The sequence below is a fragment of the Chiroxiphia lanceolata genome, chromosome 4 (assembly GCF_009829145.1).
Source record: "Chiroxiphia lanceolata isolate bChiLan1 chromosome 4, bChiLan1.pri, whole genome shotgun sequence".
Lineage (NCBI taxonomy): Eukaryota > Metazoa > Chordata > Aves > Passeriformes > Pipridae > Chiroxiphia > Chiroxiphia lanceolata.
Genome location: NC_045640.1, coordinates 44,202,940 through 44,221,660, shown reverse-complemented (window position 1 = coordinate 44,221,660; position 18,721 = coordinate 44,202,940). Strand labels below are relative to the sequence as shown.

The 18,721-nt window shown below is 36.5% G+C and overlaps 1 protein-coding gene across 1 annotated transcript in view; it reads left to right on the top strand.

Annotated features, from left to right (window-relative positions):
- The window catches only part of GUCY1B1 (guanylate cyclase 1 soluble subunit beta 1), a 42,690-nt gene extending 27,888 nt beyond the window's left edge, over positions 1–14,802 (top strand). The window contains exons 6-14 of the mRNA XM_032687030.1: positions 1,911–2,141; positions 3,568–3,684; positions 4,508–4,641; positions 5,727–5,924; positions 7,656–7,893; positions 8,740–8,880; positions 10,041–10,195; positions 10,512–10,638; positions 13,965–14,802. Coding sequence (XP_032542921.1) covers positions 1,911–2,141; positions 3,568–3,684; positions 4,508–4,641; positions 5,727–5,924; positions 7,656–7,893; positions 8,740–8,880; positions 10,041–10,195; positions 10,512–10,638; positions 13,965–13,988 — 1,365 coding nt within the window. The 3' untranslated portion in view covers positions 13,989–14,802. The remainder of the gene's footprint in view (positions 1–1,910; positions 2,142–3,567; positions 3,685–4,507; positions 4,642–5,726; positions 5,925–7,655; positions 7,894–8,739; positions 8,881–10,040; positions 10,196–10,511; positions 10,639–13,964) is intronic.
- Positions 14,803–18,721: the final 3,919 nt, after the last annotated feature.

Sequence of the window (18,721 nt, the reverse complement as noted above, 5' to 3'; positions counted from 1 at the left end):
AAAGATATTAAACTATTGGAGAGCGTTCAAAGGGGGGCAACAAAGATGGTGAAGGGCCTTGAGGGGAAGCCATATGAGGAGCGGCTGAGGTCACTTGCTGTGTTGAGCCTGGAGAAGAGGAGACTGAGGGGAGACATCATTGCTGTCTACAACTTCCTCATGAGGTAGAAGAGGACAGGCAGGCACTGATCTCTTCTCTGTGGTGACCAGTGACAGGACCCGAGGGAATGGCCTGAAGTTGTGTCAGGGGAGGTTGAGGTTGGATATTAGGAAAAGGTTCTTCACCCAGAGCGTGGTTGGGCACTGGAACAGGCTCCCCAGGGAAGTGGTCACAGCACCAAGCCAGACAGAGTTCAAGAAACATTTGGATGATAATCTCAGGCACATGGTGTGACTCTTGGGGATGGTCCTGTGCAGGGCTAAGGGACTCGATGATCCTTGTGTGTCCCTTCCAACTTGGTATATTCTCTGATTGTGTGATTCTGTGATGACCTGGAAAATTTAGTAGCTGATCTTTCTCTAAGTTACTTACATGTGCAATAGAACGAGGAGACTAATGCAGCACATGGCTATAGAGCACCTAAATCAGGCTTCTACTCTGAAGTGTCCTCTGGAAAAGCATCTCTTTCCTTCAAATGAGTAGTCAAATAGGAGAACAAAGAAGACTGCCACCTTAAATGAGGCATAATTTCACAATAAAATATTATTTTGTTGTTTTACACTCCTCTATTTGTATAGGACCACATAAAAGTTCCCCAACCCATCAGTTAGTGTTTCTGACATTTTTGGAGGAGAAATATTTAATAAACTAAACATTTTAGGGATCAAATGCAGTGTTTTTGCATATCCATTCTGTTTTCATATTGTAACTGTTAATCTCTTTGATTAAGACTACATTTAAAGGGCAGAATCAGGATATGTTAGAGATTTTGAGGAAATTTTTTTTTTGCCTCAGTGGCTTTAGATCAGACTCTACTTGAAAGTAGAATCAAGTGCAACATGTTCCAGAAAGTTGCTGCTAAACAATGCTGTGTAAATAGAATTGTTCTGTTCCAGTCATTAAATCTAATTAAACATGAAAAGAAGTGAATTTGGCCTCTCAAGGTAAATTATGTTATTCTATTAGTTATTAGCTTTAATTATACTGCAATACATGACTCTCACTCCAAACAAAACAATCCCTATTAATTTCATATTTTTTACTAACTTTTGAGTAAAATTACTGAAGTGTGAAATGCTGTATTGAAGACACCTTTTTGAGATTCCACCAAAGTAGATGACTCTAGTTTTGCTATGATTTCAATTAATATGGAATAAAGCCCAGAGAAGATTGTGCTTGCTTTTAGTTTTGTGTTTTGGCTTTGAACTTACAGTGTGCTGGAATATGTAAGGACTGTATATTCAAACATCTGTTCTAGCTACCTTTCTTTTTGCTGTCAGTGAAATGCCCATCCTCTGGTCAGCACTGTTTGCTGTTGTGTTACAAACCTTGCAAACAGCTTTGATCAAAATAAGAATTCGAGTGATCTGTGTAATTCAAAACTCACCACAGGGTCAAGGGGAGGGGAGCATCCTGTTTTCTGGCAAGTGCCAAGAGCAAGTATAACCTGAGCTTTGACCCCTGATTTCAGAATGTGCATTTCACTCAGGCTTAATACATTGTATTTGGGTGATCTCAATATCTTGTTCTTGCAGAGAGCAACTGTGGCTAAGCAAAGGCATACTTATTCACTTGGAATTATAAAGATTCTAAAATCAGAAATTTTCATTATAATACAGTATTTTTCAATATGCAAATATAATTCTTGAATTCATTTTTCTGCTCTAAATACATTCCTGTCTTCATAGTAGCATTCCAGGTACTAATGAATAGTAGTTTTCAGTTTTTCATTTTTCCTTCATTTTTCCAGGTTATTCAACAGAGAAATGAGGAGTGTGATCACATTCAATTTTTAATTGAAGAGAAAGAGTCTAAAGAAGAGGACTGCTATGAAGACCTTGACAGATTTGAAGAAAACGGTACCCAAGAGTCTCGCATCAGTCCCTATACTTTCTGCAAGGCCTTTCCTTTCCACATAATATTTGACAGAGATCTGGTGGTCACACAGTGTGGCAATGCTATATACAGAGTCCTTCCACAGGTTAGATGATTTGCATGCATGGATAGTCATAAAGATTCATAATGCTGGATGCTTCACAGGTTAATTATAAAGATTAATAAAATAGATTTAGAATTCTCTGTCTGAACAGAATTCCCATGTAAGTGTATAATATTTACTGCATTGTGTTTCTCTTATTTGATAAAGGACTGTGAAAATAGCCCTGATTCTACAACAACTCTGTTCTTTATGATTGTGTCCATATGCAGTAAGAGAATAAGCTTGAGCAGAGAAAATCTGGCCATCCCCAAAATTCAACTGATTCTTTCTCTTAGCTCACTCCAAGCTACATATGCTATGAAAGCAACAGATAGCTCTTTAAAGTGGATGTGAGATGGTGTAACTTGGCCTGGGGTTCAGGATAATGGTCTTGCCCATTCTGCTGTATAATTTAGCAGCAGGTACAGATTCTATATGTATTACTTGACGATAATGCCTTCAAATACTTAAGATATCAGATGCACGATAACTAAAGAGCAGAATAACAGAAATTGTGTCATACTTTCTTAGCTTGTGCATCAAAAGCATCAGTATTAACTAAGATGAGCCAAACAAACAAAGTTTGTGATATATATGTGTGTGTTCTGAACTGAATGCAGCTGCTGCAATTTCCTCTGGTTATTTACAGTAAAAGGGTACTCAGAGGTTCATTTAATATTTTATATTCTGTATGTATGTGGATACATCAGTTGTGGCTTCTGAGAGCTGACAGTGCTTCTAAAAATAAGCAACAGGTAAAAGCAGTAAAAGGAGAAAAGCAAAAGAGAAGATGACAGAGAAGATGACAAACCATCAAATTTTCTTTACAACTATGTAAAGACTAATGCTGCATATACTGTGTTGTTTCTGAATCATTGATGTAGTTTTAAAATGCATTTTTATGTTGTTAGCTTTTTCCTGAATTTGTTTTTTGGTGATTTCTCTCAGAATTTTCCAGAAAGATTTGAAAAAAAGAGCTTTGTAAGTAGCTCTGCCAGATTTTTCCCGAAGGCATTCACTGAACAGCTATACCTATTCAGACTACTGAGGATGGCAGTCAGAATCCTTATTATCAGAGCTGATGCTTTACATACTGTGGCTCATTGAAAGGGGAGTATGAAGGAGGTCACTTAGGATGAAAACACTGGAAAGTGTTTTTACTGTAGAATGGGAAAGGTTTAACGAATAACAAGTGTAATAGTTTAACACAATATTACAAAGTCATCTTGCAGACTAAAATTGCACTTTGAAGTTAGGATATTTCCAGTGTAAAATCCATAACTTAAACACCTTGTGATTTAGTGGAGAAATGCATAAAGTGTATATTCTCTTCCATTCAGTTTTGCCATCTAAGCAAATTGAGTATAATTACTCCATGTATATTTTTATTATAAAACATAATAATCCTTTTTTTTTCTTAATATTCTAGTTGCAGCCAGGAAATTGCAGTTTGTTGTCAGTTTTCTCCTTGGTCCGGCCTCATATTGATATTAGTTTCCATGGAATCCTCTCACATATCAATACAGTCTTTGTACTGAGGACTAAGGTAACTAGACAATATTTTCCTGGCTTTTCTTTCAGTAAGTATGCTTTGAAGAGATAAGAAGAAGTGCCAAAAACTCAGAAGTCTTCAGAGAAAATTCTCTCTGCTCAGACCCTTTTGAGTCTTGAGCCAAGAGAAAGTCACAGGTATGAGTATGTGTGTAGTTGTTACGTAGAATGCTTTATAGGAATGGTGAAGTAAATATACTTCATGTCTGATTCTTTCTTTGCAAGGGTCCAATCCATTATATGTCATTGTACCAAAGAAAATGTAGAAAGCTAATTACATTTTCTTTTGCTTCATAATAATGTAAGAGACAAATATGAAATGTGTTCTTGCTTGGGCCCCTACATTCACACACAAGTTTTTTTCCTTTTCTCTAGAGAGGGCAGGAGATGAGGCAGGTGATCTGAACAAATGAATCATGTAGTGTAGCACTTCCTACATCAAGGAGCATGTTTATTTATAGAAAACTGTGCCTGAGGGAAACCAACAAGATTTCTTGGAGATGTTCCCAGGCACAGATAGAACTTCATAGAATAGGCAATACTTTTGTCAAACTATTGCTAAGAAACAACGTAGAAGAAAACAAGAAGTTATGAAAATAACATAAGAAAGATACCATGCTTTGTGTCTTTGAGGTAGCAAATCACAGTATTAAAGTATGGATAGTATATGGTGTTCCAATGAGAAATTAGATGAGTTTTAATGTAGGCTTAAAGTCTATTCCAAGTGTTCTGACTGCCTTCATAGTGAATGCACTTACACACTTGGCCTGGTGCATAACACACTATTGCCCTTATACAATTGTGACTTTCATCACCAGGAGGGGCTGTTGGATGTGGAAAAGCTGGAGTGTGAAGATGAACTGACTGGCACAGAAATCAGCTGCTTACGCCTGAAAGGGCAAATGATCTACTTGCCCGAAGCAGACAGCATTCTCTTTCTTTGTTCACCAAGGTACTTTAAACTTAAAGGATTCTATAATACTGATCTTCAATTTTCAATGGCTCATTTTAAGAATTCTTATGAGAGTAGTACTACAGAAATTAATTGGTTCAAGTATTTATTTAACTGGCTTTCACCGCCGCGGCCCGGGTTCGATTCCCGGTCAGAGAAAAAGTCCCCCGGGCAGATGGAGCTCGTTAGCCCTGTAAGGCCATCCATCTAAGAGAAGGTCACTCTATACAAACCTACGTCCTGAGGACCTCACTGCCACCGTCCAAGCTTGCTCGGCCCCGGCAGATGAACCTCAGGATTAAAGGGTGGGCTCAGCTCAGCGCACACTGTGTCTCACCTAAAAAATCCACTGCGCAGGCTCGAAGGGTAAAGACCCTTCCCAAATCTTCGTTCGCGAAGACTGGCCATACACTGATGTGTTTATACTAGAAGAGGGAGGAGCATTTCAACATCAAAACTTGACTGATTATTAAATAACTCAATATAAATATTGGCCCATTTGTACAAATGTTAATTCCTCACAATTCCATTTTTTGCAGGTTTTATCCTGTGTTTCTTAGTCGAAGAGTGCTAAGATATATTACGATTTTATTTCCTATGTGGATTCATATATTTTTGCAGTAGTTTTAATGTAATAGAGCAGTGATAAAGAAGTGGTTGGAATGGGGGATTGAATGGAAGGATTCTTTAGCTAAGAGCGTGTTAAACTATCACATTGGATTACACAGGTATGATACATTAATCTCCTCTGTAAAATGGATAGAGTGGATGACAACAAAGGGAAGAGGTTACCTTAACATAATCTCACTTTTATCTGTGTAGTAAAGGATGTACATTTGATATGTTCATGGAACTCATCAATGAGAATTCTATATTTAAATGCGAAAATCAAGAGCCATGGCTTGACATGAATGATCACAAATAAGGTGTTCTGTAGAAAGGATATGTTGTACAGCTCATCACAGGTTTCAGAACTGTAGTCTTTTTATCTGTTATTCAGCAGCCACTGATTTCATTTGAGTTTTAAATGCTCCTTTGGCAAGTTTAATTGTACCCATATTATTATATATTTCTCCACATTGCAGTGTGATGAACTTGGATGATTTAACCAGAAGAGGTTTATATCTGAGTGATATTCCATTGCATGATGCTACCCGTGATCTGGTTCTTTTGGGAGAGCAGTTCAGAGAGGAGTATAAACTGACTCAAGAGCTTGAGATCCTCACTGACAGACTGCAGCACACACTGCGGGCGCTGGAAGATGAAAAGAAAAAGACAGACACGTAAGAACCAAATCCCAATTTTGAGCTGAAACACTCAAATCAATATATTATTCATAGCTACCTTCTTCAAAAACTAACAGAAACTTGGAAGGAATATAAGACAGAATCATGGCTCGTAATTCTGGAGTCAAGAAAGAACATTTTATTTGTCAGATGTCACCCGCAGTCTAGGCACAGGTGTTTTGATGGCTCGCTCTCTGATAAGGAAGGTTATAAGAAGTGAACTGACAATTCTTCTTGATTTGTGAGTTACCTAAAATAGTTTTGGAAACTTTCCTATATGCAGTCCTTGTAGCCAAGGTTAATTTGATGAATGCCCAAATGCTGCTATTTGACAGAGTTCTGTAAACCAACTTTGTCTTTCTGCACTGCCATGCTCACAGGTGAGTAGAACAGAAAAATGTATCTTATAAACCTTGAAAATCGTCTGTATAAAGCTGAAGTTTTGCAATAGGCTAATGCTATGAATTTGATTTTATAGTTACCTGTAGAAACAAATTTGGGGCTATCTAGATATAAGTACATAACAGTAATACACTATATGCGTTATATGTGCATGTATATATACAGGATATGCCCAAATCCATTTCTACAGATAGCTATTCATAGCATTAGTCTGTGGCATCTCAGCTCAATGATGACTGGCAGATAAACAAAAGCTTGTGGGAAAAATAGCCTGGCAGTGATGATTGACTCTTGTTTATAAAACATAGTCTCCATCTCTGTATGAATTCCATTGACAGATACGTTCTTTGTCTGTAGTGAGTAATGGAAATTATTTTAAAAATACTTGAAAGGGATGGACAGAAGAATCAGAGATAAAAGAAACCTAAAAAGTATTTTTTCTGTTCAGTCCTGTTGGCTTGCTTTATAAAGTCATTTTATCTTCAGGAATTCTAGCCTTCTTAGCAGCTGCTGGAACAGACAGTGTCAGTTACTATATCACTGCCCAAGGTATTCACTAATTATAGCTCATGCAGTAGTGAGCTTGCCAAAAATGCAACTAATGAGGGTTTGTGCAGGAGGCTGTTTACAAAATGATGTTCAAGATTTGAGAAACGGTTGGAGATCTTCAGCTTGTCCACTTAGCTGTGTCAGGAAGGAAATAGACCTTAAGATGGCAGATAGAAAGTTGAAGGAATACACATGAGAGTAGGGTGAAGCTCTGTGCGTGTGATTTGGATTTTATTTGCATAATTTATTATATGAACAAGTGTTAATATGTCATATAGACTATTAATTAAAAAAGGATACTATAACTCCTAAAAACAGCATACCCAACAGCAGAGGAAGCATTTAGAAATTGATTAATTGGTCAGAGGTGGAAAACTGTTTGATCTCTTCATGGTCTTTTTTGCAGTTTTTATGGTTCTGTGGGAAAAATCAGATTATATGAGCTGAGGAAATGGCAGAAATGAGTAAAAATGATCCAAGACACTATTAATAGATTATGTCAGAAGAATTAGTAGTGTATGTCTCATTTTGTTGGTAATTTAGGTGTATTAGTGTGTGTTTGAAATGTCGTGGGTTTAGGTATGCTGATGTAGATCCGTTCCTGTTTCCCAAATAACATATTCTTCAAAAAACATATTTTATATTACTCGTTGATGATGGGAGTATGATATAAACCCTATGGGATGTACGAAGTTAGTATTTGAAGGATGCTGCTGTAAAGACCTTTCTCCACATTCTTTCTGTTTTGCTTGTACCTTTCTTTTCTTACGTGTTTAGATTACTGTACTCTGTTCTACCACCATCAGTGGCAAATGAGCTGAGACACAAGCGTCCTGTTCCAGCTAAGCGGTACGACAACGTGACCATTCTTTTCAGTGGCATTGTTGGATTCAATGCCTTTTGTAGTAAACATGCCTCTGGAGAGGGAGCCATGAAGATTGTCAATCTTTTAAATGATCTGTACACAAGATTTGATATTCTGACTGATTCACGAAGGAATCCATTTGTTTATAAGGTAAGCATAAGATTTTTAGAAGTATGTAATTTGTTACTTTTCAGTAATTTACTATCGTGTCAGTATTTTCCATCCTTTGGATTTTAGGCTTTTTTAAAAAATATTTATTTTCTCACTCGTTGAACTGTATTACCTGATATTAGGTAGCTAAAGAAGATTATGTTGGTAATGTGTGAAGGAACATAGGCTTAATTCTCAGTATGATTTCTGCAATCAGCCGTTGGGTGGATATATAAATCTACTTCCACATTTAGTGAATGTGAACTCATAGAAGCCGTTTGTGGTTCTTCTGACACTGTGCTTTAAGTTTTTCAGCCATATACCTCGGTCTTCTAATTCTAAATTATAACTTATTATTCAGTTATTCAATGTGAATTCCACTCCTTCATTAGGAATGAGGTGTAGTTGCAAGTGTGGCTAGTAGCAGGTAGGTATATATATGTATTTTTATGTATATATATACATCTCCCATATACGGGTACCTGTGTATGCTTGTGTGTTTATATTTATAAAGTTCATTCCTACCTTTTACTAGAAATTGATTTTGTGTCCTCTAACATGTGAATCAAGGGTATGAGTCGAAACAGAGAGCTCAGTTTAATTCAGAAGACACCAGAAGAGAGACTCAGGTTTACACAGTCACAGTGTCATTGTAGTTTGTTGCATTGTGAGTTTACAACAAATTCCCTTCAATAGCAAGCAGAGATGACAGGAATGAGCGTGATTTGAATGAAAGAGAAGGGAAACTATTTGAAAGGGCAAGCAATCTTGAAGGAAGCACTATATCCATTCTAGTACTCTAAGGGCCATGGTAATAAATTAATTGAAAAATATCTGTCTTGATAGGTGGAAACAGTTGGGGACAAGTATATGACAGTGAGTGGTTTACCAGAGCCTTGCATGCATCATGCACGATCTATCTGTCACCTGGCTTTGGATATGATGGAAATAGCAGGCCAAGTTCAAGTAGATGGTGAGCCTGTACAGGTTAGTAAATGTGTGGGCTTGAATGAAAAACCCATTCTTTGGTAGGATGATAATGCTTTGAAATATGATAATGCTCTAGTCCCAGTCTATACAAGCTTTGTTTTTGTTAGATTTTGAGACTGATATATGCAAATAATGTGAAAAGTCACATGTAGATGTGACACGTGCAGTTCCCAGGTCTAAAAATGTAGTAATTGTGCTTTACTTTTTAAAGGACTGAGTTGGGTCCGCATCATTTATGTCTGTTTTCTGATCATTTCAGTCTAATCAAAAAATTCCTGTTGTGCATCTAGTACAATCTGTTGACTCTTCTTCAATTCAATGAACAGAACAGTAATATTCCCTAACTGATATTTTTGGTTATGCCTCAGATCTTCATGTCAGCATGAAAAAATATTGCATTAAAAAGAGAAGTACAGTTCCACAGACTGTTACAGCAATGATTACTGACACCAGTGTATATTAGTGGAAGTTCAGCCATTGTGGGACTTTATGAAGATGTTGTGGCACTGATACAGAACCAGGCAGGCTACACTGACCTGTCCTCATGAGAAGGCTGTGAGAGCAAAATGGTTAATGAGCGTGATGTGTATTTCTATTTACATTAATGTTATTGTTCTGACATCTAGCTTAGAGCTGTGTACTACACTCTGTCACTGGGCAAAGCAGTGAGAGGGTTTGATTTGGGGCTTTACAGTAACTGTAATATGCTATAAGAATGAGCTTATGCAAACCCTTGTCCCATCTCATGAGCTTTTAAGCACAACATACCATGATGTTTTCTCTGAGAAACATCTTTTTTTCTTGACCTAAGCCATCCATTTCTGCAGCTTCTAAGCACTCAATAAACACAGACCTGCAGAGTATGCCTCTCTTCCTACCTTTTTTTTAATTTCACCGTGCATAATAACAGGATGGTGCATGCTGGAAAAATATGGAGTTTGATTTTTCATGTGGAAGGCATAGGCATGACACTGTACTAAAGTAAAAAAAAAAAAAGTGACAAAAATCCACGAAATGCAAGGCTTTGAAGAAGTAGGAGTGACACATGAGAAAAATAAACTAGTAGAAATAAATGGCATATTACCTGCATTTAGTCAGAAGCATCAGATTAATTACATTAATTTTGAATATTCAAACTTTATTTTTTCTCTCTAAAGATAACAATAGGAATCCATACTGGTGAGGTAGTCACAGGTGTCATAGGTCAAAGGATGCCACGGTACTGTCTCTTTGGAAATACTGTCAATCTAACAAGCAGAACAGAAACTACTGGAGAAAAGGGAAAGATCAATGTCTCCGAATATACTTACAGGTGAGCGATGTATTATTTTCATGGGTACTGACCTCTTAAAAGAAATCATTTTGTCAACATAACATCAAAGTGTTTTGGGAGTTGAAAGTGACAGGACTCTGCAACCATTATTTAAGTATGTGAGTTCTCATGCAGTCTGTATGGCAGACTGCATTATGGTACACAGTTATCAGTATGCAAATATGATCTAGAGATAAATTTGAATCTTTTGATATTTTGCTCACATATCTATAGTATGTTTAATATTTTAGATACTGTGTGGTGTGCATGCATATATTTAGTGTGTATATTTACATGTTTTCTCTTTCAATTTCAGGTGTCTTATGACACCAGAAAATTCAGATCCTCAGTTCCACCTGGAGTACAGGGGTCCAGTTTCTATGAAGGGCAAAAAAGAACCAATGCAGGTTTGGTTTTTGTCCAGAAAGAGTACAGAGGCAGAGGTATGAGTAACTAGAATGTAATTATTTTTTTCAAACAAGGCATAAACATTACAAATTTAATCTAAACCACTGAGATCCATTTGCATTTGCAAAACTAAATATTCCCTAAAACAATATGAAGAGTTTTGTACAACACTATTTACTATCTTGACAGCACTTGAAAGTCCTTGATTATTTGTCTTTGCAGTTTGTGCAGTTCCTGAAAGAGTACTTTTGATTTCAAAAAGTCCTTGAGGGAATGCCAAGTGTTTAAATATTTATATCTCCCTCTTACAGATTTCTCCACTGTACTAGATTTTGCAATATAATGTCCATTTCTGTTTAGCTGGCATGTCTGGTTATCAGCACTTCAAAATTCACCATTTGTTTTCTTGCAGTAAGTGAATAAATGTGCCTTCAAATATTTAGGCAATAGTCCAGCAACTACATGCAAGCAGGTTCACAGCTGATGAGTATGGTGATCTGTTAACCCCTGATGGGTTGTTCAGAGACTGTTGCCTGGTAGAGGTCTTGCTTTAGAAACATATAGGGTGAAAACTATTTCTTTTAATGACATATGAGCCTAAGTCCTCTTCTGAAAATGATGTAAGGTAAAGCTCTTCGAGCACTGAGTGGTCTTTTAGCTTATGCCTCAGTTTCAGAATTCTGGGCATGTATTATCCAAAATCTCGGTAAAAGCCAATGAAATTTAGACTCATAAGTGTGCTACAAACTTATGAGTTACAGTATGCCAGCTGCTTTGCCATAGCTGAGCAAGTGCATACACCACTGTCAACACGGAGGAAAAAAATGGGTAAAAGTAATTTACATAGCTTGAATTTTACCCTAAAGTAATACAAAAAGAATGAGTTTTAAACTAATGTACTTAATCTTACACTTGAAGAAAATAATGAAAGTCATCAATTATCTTGGCTGAAATAATTCTTGTAAGTCACAGGAAATTATTGATATGTCTGAATACTCATGTATTTCTGAAAATGAAATTTAGGTTGTTAAACTGTTAAGGCTCTTTAGGAGATCTAATCCAGATTTATTACCACTGGTACCCAAGTATATGAATAATGAATTTTTAGTGGTAACTCCCAATATTAACCCCTGGTATTAAACTTAAGGGGAGAGCCTGTACTTTAACTCTGCATTTTAACTCTGTATTTTAGTATGTATTATTTAATTATATTCTGGGTGCCACTTTTGAGAATACTTTTCTATTCTTATTCTACAACAAGATTAACTATAATTTCACATGGCTATCACTATTTCAAATCTATAGTTGTATTTAAAATATACTTTAATTAAACACCTGTCACTTCTTTTTTCTGCATTATAAATGTCCTATCATTTGTAGCAGGGCACATTGTAATTTTAAATGTAAATTTCAGAGAGGTACTGAGTCAGGTGGATATTTTCCTTGTTTCAGCCTCACACCTGTTTAATATGAATATCAGGTTCAGATAGTTTAGGATTTTAAATGTTGCAATTTCTTTTCAGAGATCTTGTATGACATTTAGTTTTGTTAATCCTCACAACAGTCCTGAGAGATACTTGTTAATACTATTAACCTAGTAATTGAGCTTTATAGAGGGAGACATGGGGGCAGGAATAAACCTGACAGAAACATACTGTGAGCCTGATTTTCAGGAGCACTTAAGAATCACAGTTTAAGTACACTCAAAAAGTCTTTCTAATTTTGATAGTTTTTGTTAATTCTGAAATTAAGCTATAGATGTAATTCTTACAGTCAGAAGGACTTCTCCCATCATAGGTATCTCTTCTAAATTGTACTAAATTTCAGAGAATAAGAGATTAGAAAGATACCTTGATGTGGTGATGTGAACTGATAATCATTTTGTCAGAGGTGATTTTGAAAAGTGAAAGAATATACTCCTCTAATCTTTTAATTCTTTTTCACTCCCTGCATAATTTCACCTGTCCATACACAAAAAGATATACTGAGTTTTACTCCTTTAAGATTTTCTGAACTGTTTGCAGTTTCTCCTGTGAAGGTACTCTTCATGGGTTTTTTTCTGGCACTTTATAGGCTGTACATAATAGTTGTAATCCAAAAGCAGAAAGTAGATAACCAACTTTTTATGTTTGATTACTTCAAAGTAATCACATTGCTTTATGCAAGGATGTAGTAATGGTTTTCTTTTCAGAAATTTTTCGGAATGCAAATGTATCATTGTGTGCAATGCCACCAATTTCAGGGGGACTGTTCATAATAATAAATATAGCATGTTAACATATATTCAGAAACTATATGGTAAACTTCCTTAAAGTAGTTTACCATATAGTTTCTGTACAGAAAGGTCCAGAATATTGCAAGTGGCTTGTAGAAGTAAACATGAAAATAGTTCTTGAATCATCCAGAAGATATTTTTGATGATTAGGCTTTTACTTTGAAGTTTTCTACCTCCAATATCTTTAATCTAGGATAGATGCACATTAGTGATATATTTTCCTTTTCATTATATCCATTAGAGAGTTATTAGCTCAGCATTTGCAAATCTGTCAGCATAATATTTTACCCTGAAGACCACTAGTAAATATATGGTAAGGAAAGAGGACAAAATACTTACAGCTGTGGTAGAGATGTGAAAGCAATTCTTAAAATATGCTCTTGCTCTGCTAGGCCTGTAGAAAATGATAGAGTTGAAACAGTTCAGCACGCCTCAAACTTAGTTCCTAAGTTGATAGCTCTAATATCAGTCACCATGTTACCAGTTACTTCTGAGGAAGACCTAATTTACAAGAAAAAGTGTTGGTTTGGAGTGCTGCTCCTTTACTTTTTTTCTGTTTAAGATATCTCTTCCATGATACCAATACAGCAAAAAATAGAATTGCATCAAAAATACACATAGAACAAAAGCAACAGCGACCATTTTGCATCTACTTGTTTGCATGTTTTAAGATTAATTATTACCATCTTTATTATTTTAACAGTGGTTCAGCTGAAGCTTCTCTCTTGAGAAGCAGATTTGTTGCAAAAAATAAATCTTGCAAAGAGCCTCAGATGTCTGACTGCAATTTTCCTCCCTCCCCACTTTGAAATATCTTTCTCTTCTGCCATGTTCCCACATTACTGATGAGAACAAATGAAAGTATCTCATAGCTGGTAGTTCATCAGGGAATGTAAGAATTATTACATTCCTACGTACAATACATACAAAAGAAATACATGCCCTACCTATGCTTTGTTTTATTTCTTTTTATTTACTGATATTGGTTGCAAGTTGTAAAATGTGTTTTGTCACTGCATTAACCCACCATGTTGTTGCTTCAAAGAAAATCCCTTACTTCTTGAATTCTACTTGCATGCACTCAAGGAAACAAAGCAAGACACTTTCTGAACTGAGGGAAGAGGAAGAGGACGCTGGATAGGGTGCAATACTGTCTCCAAATAGGGTGCCTGGCAGTAAGGTTGAGTTATGGATGTTATTTCACATTATATGCCATTGCTACATGCAGTACCATTGTCTTTTGCCCTCCTCCTGAGATCATACTCACCATTTTTCTCCAGGCTTGCTTGCTAATTTTTTGTCCTTATTGTTTGTTATTGTTATATCTCTGCTATGAGCATGTATTTCAAGCTTTCCTTTTCTTGATATGCATTTTTGCACGTCAGTCATTCCTACCCCTGGATAATATTGAATGAATCTGTGTAGAATGCGCGCCACAACTAACCACTTCAATCTGATGCTTCACATCTTCATCTTCATCTCTGAAGTACAGTGGTTATGTGAATTGATGACATTGCTGGAAAGATAGGTGTTTCAGTTGATGGGCAGAACAATGAACCTAAAGAACTATTTTTAAAAACAATACCTAAAGCAGCATTATGAAAATTACTGTATAAATATTGTTATCAGATTTAGTTCTGCTGTTACCATGCTTCCCATTCATTTTGTGAATAACATTTGATGCACTGTAAATTCCTGGTTAAAAAAAGGTTTCTCTTTGGATAGTATGCTGCATTTTACCTTTGTAGATGCTTTGTAAACATCTTCTGTATTGAAAGGGGGCAGTTGTTTTTCTGATGCTGCCATTTGAAGCATGTGCCAATATACTTCTACTGAAATGCTGTTCACTTGCAATGTATTTCTCATTGATTTGTATTAAGTAAATTAAATTGTCATATTAATTATAGATTACTGGACAATTTTAGACCACTTGTAGTGCATTGATTCTTGTCTCATGGAGCCCCTGGAATTGAAGGCATGCTCTCGGGACATGGTTGCCATAGTTGCCTTTTAATTTGGTCTCTCAAATTTTCAGAAATGATCTTACTTTATTTCTTGGGAGGACCTGGTATTATTCTAGGCATCATGGCATAATTAAGGGATGTAAAGCTTGGAAAGGGTCATTGTGTCTTTTATCAGCTGATACAGTTAGTAAAAGTGGACAACGTATTGGATGCATAGATCTTCCATAACTTCAGTATACAGTGCATTTTTATGTGAATAATATCTGTTCTTATCAGACTGATAATTTCTGAATATTGGCATTATAAAATAGGATAGTGCAATTACTTTGTGTATAAAAATTGTCTATATCTAGTATACCTTATTAGCACAGAATATATATGTATAAATGTTTCATGTTAATGTGCAAAAGAAATTGCAATAAATTATTTTTTCCACTGACCTATAGAAATCTTGTGATTTTCTTTTGGTAGAAAATGGTATTTCATTGTTTGATGCAAAACAAGTATTTTCTCCATAAAATAATTTGCAGTCCAAATTTGAATAAATCATTGACTCATTGTTCCAATATTTGCAAATGTCCAAAAGTCTCACACATTCAGGTTAATGAATCACATCCGCAGATTAAAGTAATGTTCAAAATGGATCAATGCTTCAAAAATAGTAGACAAGGTTGCAAAAATGCATACCTTCCTTTGAAACCGTTGGACAATATTTAACAATCAAAAATTATTAGTGTGATGGTTTCACTCTAGGCCTTCCTGGAGACCAGCTTGTAACCAGGAAGGAACCAGGAAGGTGATCACGGAAGTATTCCATGCTGTTCCTTTACATAACTTGAGGTATAAATAAAGCCAGCAGGAGGGACCTCTCTCTCTCTTCCTTTCCGGCGAGGTTCAAGAACGGTGGGTCCCTGTCTCGGTCTGGCTTATCTGGAGCTGAGGCCTACAGCGACTGCTGTTATCTGCCACGCGTGAGGGGAGAGTGCTGGGCCGTGTCCAGCCATCCTGCTTCTCTCAAGGGAAGTGGTGAGATTTTGCCTGTTCTTCAGTTTGCTGGTTACCGGGTTTTTAGATTATGTAGACTTGTTTGGGTTTTGTCCCTTTTTGTCCTATTTTGTCCTTTTCCCTTCTCCCTCCCCCTCTTCCCTTTTAGGAAGCTATTTAGGGTTTCTGGGGTTATAGTATACAATATTCTCATTGTATATATCTGTCTTATATGTAAAATATATAATTTTTTTTATATAGCTTTGGCTGCTTGGTTCGTTTTTCTCTTCCCTCTCTGGGAAGCAGGCCGTGTTGTCAAGTTTTGGAGACTTGGTGGGAAGCCAGCTCGAAACTTGTACAATTAGCCATCCACTTTGAGCAGGATGTACATTACCAACCAAAGCTTTAGGAATGGGAAATGAAGAAAGGAAGCCATGCACTTTCTTCATCATCTCACTATTGGACAGCAGCACATCCCAGGACACCATCAGAGGTTGCCCTCCCTCAAGTAGATACACAGCAGCAATTTGGACTTGAAGTTCATCAAGCTTACCAAAACTTTAATGGTGACTCCTTAAGACACAGGATTTCTGACAGCTTTGGTTGTGTATTGATATAAGTCATGCAAATGGCTCTGAAGAAACTGAAGTTCTGTATCACACTTCAAGCTGATGGAAGATGGAGTGCCAGAAGACTTAAATAATGCTCTGATTTTATATTCTACCTTCTTAATAACTTAAAAATATTAAAGCTCCTGTTAAGCTACTCTGTAACATAACCAGTTTCTTAAAGGACTAGAATGATAGCTCATGTATTGTGTTCATATAAGAACTTTTTATCTCAGTATGATTTAGGCAGGCACTTAACCACTTCTATTACTGGAACTGATCTTCACTTAAATGCCGCATTCAGCTACTAAAATTATACTTTGGTTAAATATTGTTCTCAGATAACAGTTAAACACTTCTGCAGGTATTTAGTTCTTTTATATGTGCTCTACGGCCTCTTTTATTGCACTGCAGTGATTTGCTTTTTCAATAGAAGCTCTCTAGCTGAAACGTGAGACAGAGTAATTACAAAAGTCTGTTTCGAAGGTCTTTACAAATGCAAATATTTTATTTTAGTATTTATTGTAAAAAAACCAAAAAAAATCAAAAAAACCAAAAAACTACCCAAAAAACTTGAAGCAAGGAGAAGGAGAAAGCAGCCATGAAATTGCAAAGTATGAAATTCTAGGCTGTTTGTAATCTTCTGGATCATATGCTTTCCTTTGAATTTGGATAGGCAGGAGAAACTGGGTTTCAATGGTGTTTGTTCTGTGGCCATGCAGGGGACTCTGGGACTCTAGTGCTAATTTAAAGTTGGCACTGCAGTTGGCTTCCACAATGCTGATTTGGTGATTGGTAGAAACAATCTCTGGAAACATAACTTCATGTTTGATTTTTTTTTTTAACGGAACAATAAAGAATGGATGAAATGCTCATTTGGATATCTACTTACAGAATTATCACAGAAATGTCTTCACTGAAAGGGTATTCAGGCACAGGAACAGACTGCCCAGGGAAGTGGTGGAATCAGCATCCCTGGAAGTGTTCAAAAGACATGTAGATGTGGCATATGGGAATATGGTTTAGCAATGAACACATTAGCAATGAACACTTAGCAGTGCTAAGTTAATGGTGGGACTCAGAGGTCTTAGAGGTCTTTTCCAACCTCAATGATTCTATGTAAAGAACATCCTTCAGGAAGGACAGATGAAGACAAAGCCAATAAGGTTATATGAGATTTTTTCTATGACCTGGTTATGGTGTTTAATGTAGCTGTTAGTACAAATCATAGCTGACTAGTTCCAAACTCACATTTGAAAGACAATCATATGCACAAGAAGGAAGTAGGATATGCTAGCATTTGATATGAATAAAAACTGGGTGGAGCTGAATGCCCCAGAACCTTTTCTTTGAGTAAAACTCCGGTAAAATCCAAAGCTAATAAACATCTGAGTGTGCTGCAGTCAAGCTGTGCACTGTAATGTACACTCTTGTACTCTGAAATTCTGATAGCCTTGTCAATAACATCTGTCTCCACGGAGGCAGGGCAAGGCCTGAGGCATTGGTATCCTAAAATGGGTTTTTCATTCACCATGTAGACAGGTCAACACTTACATATATTGTCACGAACTGTAAAATGATTATCCAGTGCATTTCCAGAGCCATCATTTATTAAAAGGGAGAGAAAAAAATTCGGTCATCATGTTCTATCAGTATGAAAACTTGAAGAGAATTTGGCATTCATGTTCTCCAGACAGTCATCAGACAGTCAGCATAGTGGTACAGATGGGAGTTTATGGGCAATTGGAAATTAATTTTGTCAGTCATGGTGTTGGCTTATTGTCTCCAAGTAGAGGGAAGTTACTGGACTTACAGTCCTGTTTTATTTTAACAAAATTTTATTTTTTGTTATAACAAGATCCTTTCTTTCCTGGGGGAGAGAATTTGAAACTGTTGGCATTTCATACACCTACCTGACCATGAGGGGGGAGCAAGTAATAAGACAGTAAACAGAGCTGTGGTAATGTAACTGTAAAAAAAAAAAAAGGAAGAGGTTTCATTACCCAATCTATAGCTGGACATACTAGGCACTATTTTTTTATTACTGTTCTTTAGACTTCTGGCTGACAGTTGTGGAAAAACTGCAACAATACGTGCTGTCTCCACTGATTCATTTTTTCTTATTAGCAGGAAAAGGCTAATGTTCTTTTTTATCGTAATCAACGAGTCTTTTTGCCAATGCAGTTGTTTTGGAGATAATGACTACTATGGAATGTAAGAACAATTTTGTGATTAGTATTCTGGGGTGAAGCTGTGTGATCTCCTTTATAAAGGTTTTGTTCCAGAC